The 9220-nt window shown below is 38.6% G+C and overlaps 1 protein-coding gene across 1 annotated transcript in view; it reads left to right on the top strand.

The window, feature by feature from the left end:
* SHCBP1 (SHC binding and spindle associated 1) overlaps positions 1–4044 on the top strand; it is a 29880-nt gene extending 25836 nt beyond the window's left edge. Inside the window, exons 12-13 of the mRNA XM_089540798.1 lie at positions 285–426; positions 3436–4044. Of these exons, the coding sequence (XP_089396924.1) occupies positions 285–426; positions 3436–3746 (453 nt within the window). The 3' untranslated portion in view covers positions 3747–4044. The remainder of the gene's footprint in view (positions 1–284; positions 427–3435) is intronic.
* The last annotated feature ends 5176 nt before the right edge of the window (positions 4045–9220 follow it).

A 9220-nucleotide genomic window follows, 5' to 3' on the forward strand; every position in this document is an offset into this window, starting at 1 on the left:
TGTTTTTCTAGTACTAGGGTATATGTTATTTTCTTTTTGTCCTCTCTTACGGAGCTATGGACAGTTATGGTGCTAGTCTTGCAACAACACAGAGGAAAGCATTTTAGGGCATGGAATCACCTAATAAGTATCATGGCTGAGCAATGATCCATTTTTTACCTATTCAGAACTGGGGTGGGCAATTGAGTTGGAGACCAGGGGCCAATTTTCCCCAGGGCCTGAGGAAGTCCAAACACCTCAGCTCTCCTTTGCAGTCTGTCTCACTCAATTTTCTTGCCTTTCAGGACTTTTTAGATGAGAACTATGACATTCCCAAGATAACAATGGTGAACAATGTAATCCACAACAATGAAGGGTATGGTGTCGTCTTGGTGAAACCTGCAGTCACTTTGGATGTGAAAGAGAATCCTTTAGAAAGTGTGGAAGGTATTATCATTACAATTATATTTATTTATATTCTGCCTTTTTCCCCAGTCTATGACTCAACGGAACTTCAAAGCTTAAAACAGATAAGGCTAAAAAATTTGTTATGCAAACTTTAATTCTAATCTTACTTGTTTTTTTCAAGTTTAGTTTCAATTTTTTAAAATTCACTTATTCCAAGGGAAAAAGAAGCATTAGGGCTAAAACATCCATAATTAAGTAAGATTTTCTTTTATACCCCAGCAGCACTAGAGCACTGGTTTGTAGCCAAGGCTGGCTCCAAGACAAGCTTAGATCAACTAAAATCTTTCCCTGAATCTAAGAGAAGGTACCCAACAGCAGCAATAATCTAATTAAATTAGGAGCAAGAAGCCAATACATGCTAAGAAGACTTAAGAGCAGCAAATCTAGTTATTAAGGGTTTTCATCATGCAAGTGGAAATGAAATGGCTCTCCTTTTGCAGTGGCAATGGCAAAGAGACAAAAGAACTTTGGATATTTCAGAACAGCCTATACACCTCAGCTCCATTGTGGTAGAACTGAAAGATATGGCTGTGTTAATTTGAAAAATCAGTATACAAAGGGATCTTGTAGCACCTTTAAGACTAACTGGTAGAATGAGCTTTTGTAGACTTGGGCCTACTTTCTCAGATGTATGCGGAAGTAGGCTCAAGTCTATGAACACTTAGCCACCAGTTTCTTTATTTCGGTTAGTCTCAAAAGTGCTACAAGATCCCTTTGCATACTTGAAAGACAAATTAAGCTATTAAAAAAACCATAGTTGCTAGTGTGCTTCTGATCTGATGCTGGTGATGAAATTTCAAAAATTCATGCTGCCAGCTTCTTTCTTTCAGTCAGTTCCATTGTGTTCACTTGCTTGTGTATTAAAATAATAAATAATAATAAAATTTATTTATATCCTGTCCCTCTACAAGATGCAATCGGGACGGCATACAAAGATTAAAAAACATGTATTCCAAAACCTTCAATCCTCCTCTTAAAATACAATGAACGATATAAGAGTTTAAAAACACACACATAAAAATAAAACAAATTAAAAAAAATTATACAGCAAAGTACAGACTGTGATTAAAGTGATTAAAATAATTGTGTTCTGAAATCTTGCATGCGAAAGATCTGGATCTGAGGAGCAATTACCAACCAAAAATTGACCATATTGGATTAGCTAAAGTGTTGGTCAGACTGGACACTTGGAAGTTTAGAATCTGTGGAAGAGATGGCAGGACAGACTTTGGGCCCTTTCACACTACACAATTAGAGTAATATGACTCCACTTTAATTCCCATGGTTCTGTACTATGAAATCCTGAAATTTGCAATTTGGGGAGGGGTGTTTAGAAGTCTCACGATTCCATAGCGTGTAGCCATTGTAATTAAAGTGGAGTTTATAACTGTGTTGTGTATAAAAGCCTTGTTTTGTATTACAAGAGCTAGGAACAGCTACAGCTGACTCTCAGCACTGCCGTTCTCAAACTGAAGAGCACAGCCTCATAATGCAATCTGAAAATACAAAGAAAACTATGAGCGGAAAACCGCATAGAGGTCAATAAATCAAAGGCACAGTTTGATTTCAGTTTAGCATTATCTTTTTAAAATGCACTTAAACAAACCACTGAGTGTTTCTCCAATAAGCAAGTCCATAATCTAGACGTTTTTCACAAAAACTTGATAAATATTCCAGTGGGACTGTAATTAATGCATCCCCCAAATAATTGTAGGCTGCCATATAGCAGGTATACTTTTACTCAAAGAAAGCGATCTGAAGAAATTTTTGATAAAACAGTCTCTGATACAGATATGGGCAACTAAGCAAATATATATTCATTCTGCAATAGACCTAAGATTTTGGGCATTAGAGAGGATAAGTACCCACCAGTGGTGATATGGTTTTGCCAATAAAGAAACTGAATTGTAAAATTAAAAACTCTGGTCATGTCAGGAGTTAGTCTCTCTCTCATACATTAGTTTTATTGGATGCTCTCAGGTTTTTTCATTTTCATTTTACAAATATCAGTAGTAAGTCATTCTGTGCTCTCAGGCTTATAGTCTAAAAGGCTTGAGACAGGGAAAAGGGAATCCGGTGATGAGGAAAAAAGCAAACTCAGTCACTGGTTTCTGCAGAGCCACATGTTCCCCACCCCAGCTGTATATCATTGCGCTATGAACTGCCTTGAGTGCAGAGGCTGTTTTTGAATCTGTGTGGGATTGCCCTGATGTAAAAAGGATGGAAGCATTTACAACATTAAATATACAGTACAATCCCCATGTTTGCGGCACCACTAACTGTGGTTTCACTTATCTACATCTGGGGGGATGGTCAATTTTAGGCATCTAGAGGTCCTCCAGTGCAACTCTATGGTCAACATCTGGAAATACAGTATTTGCTGTTAACTGTGGTTTCACTTATCCATGGTAACCATCAGAATGGATCCCTGCAGATACGGTAGTCGTACTGTATGTATAAAAAGATTTAAAAGACTAGAACAATGCAAAACATGAGAATTAAAACAGTCATGGCAGAATTCCTGGTTTTAAGAGCTGAACAGCCCTGATGCCTGTAGGAAAGCCAAAAGGGATGGAGCCTGCTTAACTTCCTGTGGAGGGGTGTTCCACAGTCATACTGCTGTTAACAGAAAAGGCTATGTTATAAATGTGTAATAATCATATATTGTGAGGTTTGTTGTTATGCAACTTGAAGTTGACTCTGACTAATGGTAACCCTACCCTAGAGTTTTATTGGAAACTTTTATTCAAAGGAGGCTTCATTGCCTTCCTGTAAGGTTGAGAGAGTGTGATTTGCCCAGGGTCATCCAATGGGTTTCTATGACTGAGCAGGAATTCAGACCCTGGTCTCATGGAGTCCTTTTCCAACACTCAAACCAGTACACTGTTTCTCTCTGATATATATTGAGACTACTATTCCATATATAATTGTGTAATATATAAAACCAGCTATGTAAAAATCTATTTAATGTCATTGTTTTTGACCCAGAACAAAGGAAGAATGGCCAGTCTGCTGCTGATGTCAATGTGGGGTGTGAAGACCTACACAAACAGGCTAGTGGTGAATTGGACCCCTGTAGAAGAATGGATGCTTCTGAGCCCATGGAAGACAATTCAGAAATTGCCAATGAACTTTCTGTTGCATCACTCAAGAAGAGCCAGCTGAATAAAAAAAGGCTGAGCAACTTAGGGATCACAGAGGCAGATGATGATCTCATGTCTCAAGAAATGTTTGTGTCCATTGTGGGAAACCAGTTTAAATGGAATGGAAAAGGGACCTTTGGAACATTTCTTTATTGACTTTTCAGAATGGCATTAGAATAACACCTGTTGGCTGACTTGTTCCAGAGTAGGTGAAGCTTGCCTTTTGGATTTGGTTACATTTCTCGCTTCAGTGTGATTTTGGCATATTCTTTTTAGCAATGTGTGTACATCGTGCAAACAAAATACAGATTCCTTACAGCAAATTTTGAACCTAGGACTTGAGAGCAAAAATGACTCCGGTGAGTTTTGAACAGTTGAGCTTATTTCCTACTATACATAAGTATGTATATATATATATATATCTCACTATTTTTACTATAGTATTTAAGTCTAATATAAGACACCCCTTTTTAATTTTTTTAAAAAAACAATGCTATAGGCACTTAAAAAAAGAGGCAATAAGGGAGAATTCTTTTTTTTAACTGCATGACCACACGTAAAGGAAATATTTCTTTGCTGTATTGTGATATCAGTTTCAGCTGGGTTCAATAAACATTTTTATATTTAGGAATTGGTTCTTAAGCAAGTGTTTCTTACAGAAATGAGTGCCTCAGTTCCATGGCCATGCTGGCTGGTTTTTTTTAGTAATCCACATAAGTAACTTTTCCTAAGTTTTGCACTTAAGGTATAGCATTTCCATGCACTGATTCTCAGACTTTGGTTCTCCAGCTGTTTTGGACTTCAGCTCTTAGAAGCCCCAGCCAGCTTGGTCAGCAGCCAGGAATTGTGGAAGCTGAAGTCCAAAACATCTTGAGGATTGAAGTTTAGGAACCACTGACAGCCTTCTAGAGAACTGATGGAGACTGAAATCTATTCCTGCCTTGTACATATGGAATTGGTTCCTTGGGGAAAGAAGGCACACCTTGACTTGAGTATGTCAGCATTTAATTTGGTGCTTTCTAGAGTCAACTGCTCCTCCAAGTTGTGTTCTCACTTCTGCCCAATGCCTTCTATGTGTTTGCCATGCTAATATTTTTGTGCTGATTTATGGAGTGATCGATCCCAAGGAAGATGACTAAAATAAAATGAATAAAATCATAGATGCTTCAGAACTCCCTCTTTCCAGGGACAAAGGTCCCTCTGATGAAGAAGCCAGAAGTTCCTCCTTCAATGGAAGACTTGTGTTTGATGCAGTGTTGGATGAGAGCCTTCCTAGTAATTATACTGAGTCCTGGTTGTGGCAATATAATTCTTCAATTATTTATATTGCCACAACCAGGACTCAAGCTGTAGAATGGCACAAAAAGGCATCCAGTACCTCCTTGTGTAACTACAGCTGGAGAGCAAGCAGGCACATTGCCAAGGAAGTTCTTAATGTTTAGGTCAGGTCCTACTCGCTGGAGCAGCAGAAAATCAGCTTTATCTGTCCTCAATGTGACATCCCTTGAAATATATAACATTGCTATCGTGGCAGTGGCAATCAGGACAGCTGGTAGTGGGTATAGATGGGTACGGTTCAGGGATTCACTTGTTGAAAACATATAGCTGATTGCCCAAAGCATAATGTCTTCTCTTGGTAGACTTCCTCAAAGCATGGCATTCATGTTGCTTTGCTTTTGCTTCATTTGCTTATTTGCTGATGAAATATTATTTATAGCTCACACAATGAATATCTAACTTCTTTGGGTATGTGTGTCAGGAATGAATTAGTTTACCATTGCGGTTACGCCAAACTATAATCCATCTTTCTTTTCTGATTTCAGAAAGGCCCATACATTTGCGTTGCCCTTTGTGCTTTTCATCTTCCCTAAAGACTCCTTGCCAAGGCAGACACTTGTATAACTAAGCGCTGATATTTAGATGTCTTCATCTCGCTCAATAACGCAGAATGTAAAATACTTTCTCTGTGCAACGAGGAGTGTGCCTTGGGGCCTTATGAATAGTCTTCTGTGGCAAATCAATAGTTCCAGAGCCTCTCTTCTAAAAACTTTGATAAATGATTAATAAGGCGAGTTAAGAACAATCGATGCTTGGATATATTGTCACCTTGCCATTTACTCCTGGGTATTCAGCTTTTCAGAGAGAGAAAGACAAAAAGTGGAGAGAAACACACATAGGTTTTGCTTTTTCCTTGGGTAAAAATACATTTTTAAAATGAAACAAGTACTTTCTCTAAATTGCTCCCCTCCACACTACAAAAGTTCAAATAAGTCTGGACTGTTTTTCTAATAGCTTGCTAATTAATTTTGAATTAATATGGACTAGTTTCTTGAGCTTTGCCAACTAAAGCTGCCTAGGCCATGCTTCTGTTTGACAAGTTGCATCCCCTTTTAGTTAAGACAACGGCCAATCTGAGGTTCCCCAGTGAATTTCACAAATCGGGGGACTTGAACCTGGATTTCCCAAATCCCAATTCAATTCCCTAAACTGGAGTGGCCAACTGTCAGAGGTAGAAGCATGCACTGAACACCTGGAGGCCATTGCAAGGCCCATCCTGTTTTTTGATTTGGGAATGAGTAATTGCAAATATTCTTTCCATCCCTACATTTTCTACACATTTCTGAGTGCTGTAAATGACCATGGCTCTGCAACAGCCAGCGTGCCCTTTCCCGCTCCAGCCCTGAAGGAGATGAAATTAAAAGGCATGCTAGCTTTATGGGAAAACTTTAAAATCTGTGCTTGATATATCTTGTCAGAAGTGATAATTAAGTATTATAATACAGCCAGCTTGCCAATAGCAGTACATTATCATGTGTTGGGAAATATGGTTTTTTTTTCTAGGGCAAAAGCAGTGTCGCCAGCTGGCATGGTGTCTAAAATTGAAATTCTTTCCATTTGCTCCTAATTAGTAGAAGGTAGTTCTTAGTTACTTGGAAAACACTCTTCTTTGGGTGTGAACAATATTTCTTGCGGTGCCAGGATGTCACTGTTGTGTCTGACCTACAGAATGCAGTTGTTGAGTGGGAAGAAAATTAAGCAACCAAGCGAGTTCACACACAGACTCACACACTTCATAGAATCATAGAGTTGGAAGAGACCGCAAGGGCCATCCAGTCCAACCCCATTCTGCCATGCAGGACATCTCAATCAAAGCGTACCCGACAGATGGCCAATCAGCCTCTGTTTAAAGACTTCCAAGGAAGGAGACCCCACTACAGTCCACTGTCAGACAGCCTTTACTGTTAGGAAGTTCCTCCTAATGTTGAGGTGGAATCTTTTTTCCTGTAGCTTGCATCCATTGTTCCAGGTCCTATTCTCTGGAGCAACAGAAAACAAGCTTGCTCCATCCTCAATATGACATCCCTTCAAATATTTAAACAAGGCTATCATATCACCTTTTAACCTTCTCTTCTCCAGGCTAAACATATCCAGTTCCCTAAGACGTTCCTCGTAGGGCATGGTTTCCAGACTCTTCACCGTTTTGGTCACCCTCCTCTGCAAATGCTCCAACTTATCAACATCCTTTTTGAATTGTGATGCCCAGAACTGGACACAGTATTCTAGGTGAGGCCTGACCAAGGCAGAATGGAGTGGCACTATTACTTTCCTCAATCTAGACACTATATTTCTATTAATGCAGCCTAGAACCACATTGGCAATTTTAGCTACTGCATCACATTGTTGACTCATAGTCAACTTATGGTTTGCTAGGACTCCTAGATCCCTTTCACAAGTAGTCTCATTCAACCAAGTGTCCCCAATCCTATATCTATGCATTTCATTTTTTTTTTTTTGCCCTAAGTGCAGTACCTTACATTGTCTATGTTGAAATTCATTTTGTTAGCTTTGGCCCAGCTTTCTAATCTATTAAGGTCATTTTGAATTTTGATCCTGTCCTCTGGTGTATTAGCTATTCTTGCGAATTTGGTTTCATCTGCAAATTTGATAAGCATGCCCCCTATTCTTTCTTCCAAGTCATTAATAAAGATGTTGAATAACACTGGGCCCAGGACAGAACCCTGTGACACTCCACTAGTCGCTTCTCTCCAGGATGAAGAGGAGCCATTGGCGAGCATCCTTTGGGTTTAGCGCTCAACCATTTTCAAATCCATTTAACAGTTGCTTTGTCTAATCCACATTTTACTAGCTTGTTTGCAAGAATGTCATGGGGGTATTTTTTATTTGAATTAGACAATATATGTTTAAAATTAAAACATTAAAGAAAATTCATATATATGTGTGTGTTTGTATGTAAAAACTACAGTACAGGAAGAAATTGACAACACAACAATACAGGATGTCAGGCTGAGCATAAGTGACTGAAATGCCAAAGTTGGAAGCAAAGAAGAATGAAAAACAGATTTGGATTAGGTAAAAGGAATGAAGATGTGAGAAGCTATACACATGGAAATCACCAGATGGCTAACACAACAACCAAATAGATTATATAATCGGAAGCAAAAGATGGCAAGCTCCATACTGGTGGCCAAGACTAATCTGCTCCGACTGTAGCACAGATCATGAGTTACTAATATCAAAAATAAGAGTAAAAACCAAGAAGAAAACAGAATACAGCCAGCCCTACTAAAGGTGTACAATCTAAAATATGCTGTAGAAGGAAGGAGTATACAATTGTAAAACAAATTATCCAGAGAGAATACAAAAACAATACAATATAAAATAAACAAACCGATAAGGACATATAATCAAAATATACAAGATAATAAAATAATATTAAACTAAAACTCCAAAAGCTTTGGGAAATGAAGTTTTCAACTGAGACTTAAAAACTAGCATACTACACCTGAAGGCTTCATTTTGTTAGTGTACTGAATCACCACTAACAGACCTGTCCCCTTCCATGGGTATGTCTAATCTCAGAGCTTGGAAAAGGTACAGTTTTGGATGACAACTCCCAGATTTCCCCCAGACAGCATGGATGTTGTAGTCTAAAAGAGTAACATTTCTAACTTCTGGCTATTCTCTTTTGAAAACTATCTACAGGAGAGGAAAGCTTGATAAACTTGGCCTGTCAAGCAAAAAAGAAATTTCTTGCCGTTGCTTTAAAAATGGTCTCTGCATCCAAAATTGATATTTTAATGAGGTTGGGTTGGGTTGATGTAGATATCTAGGATACATCTGCCATTTGCACACTGATGGATTAACTTTCTATGTCACTCACTAGATGTACAGAGTCCCTTATTTTTAGGCTGCGATAATGAAACAGGTTTCTTAATGTGTTCAGTGATTAGATAGTCTTATCCGTCAACTATCTGCCATCTAGTGCTGGGCTCTCACACTTGTTTGCAGCATGCAATGCATATTAATAGGATGATTTCTTTCCATCCTGTTTCCCTCCTGGTTTCCCATTTTGTTTTACTCAAATAATCCGTTGCAAGTTTCTCCCTATAGTTTATACACCTTCTGTATCATTTCCACAAATGAACCAAGACTCTAACTGTGATAGGTTAGAACATGATGGAGAGCCAGTGTGGTTTGAGCACTGAACAATGATTCTGGAGATCAAGGTTTGATTCAAACCACTAGGTTTGCATTAGGGTCGCCATAAGTTGGAAACGATTTGAAGGCACAGAACACACACACATATACTTGCTATCACTGTTGCAACA

Source organism: Sceloporus occidentalis, unplaced genomic scaffold, assembly GCF_023333645.1.
Source record: "Sceloporus occidentalis isolate IW3139 unplaced genomic scaffold, rSceOcc1.0.p SCAF_10, whole genome shotgun sequence".
In the NCBI taxonomy this organism is placed as follows: Eukaryota; Metazoa; Chordata; class Lepidosauria; order Squamata; family Phrynosomatidae; genus Sceloporus; species Sceloporus occidentalis.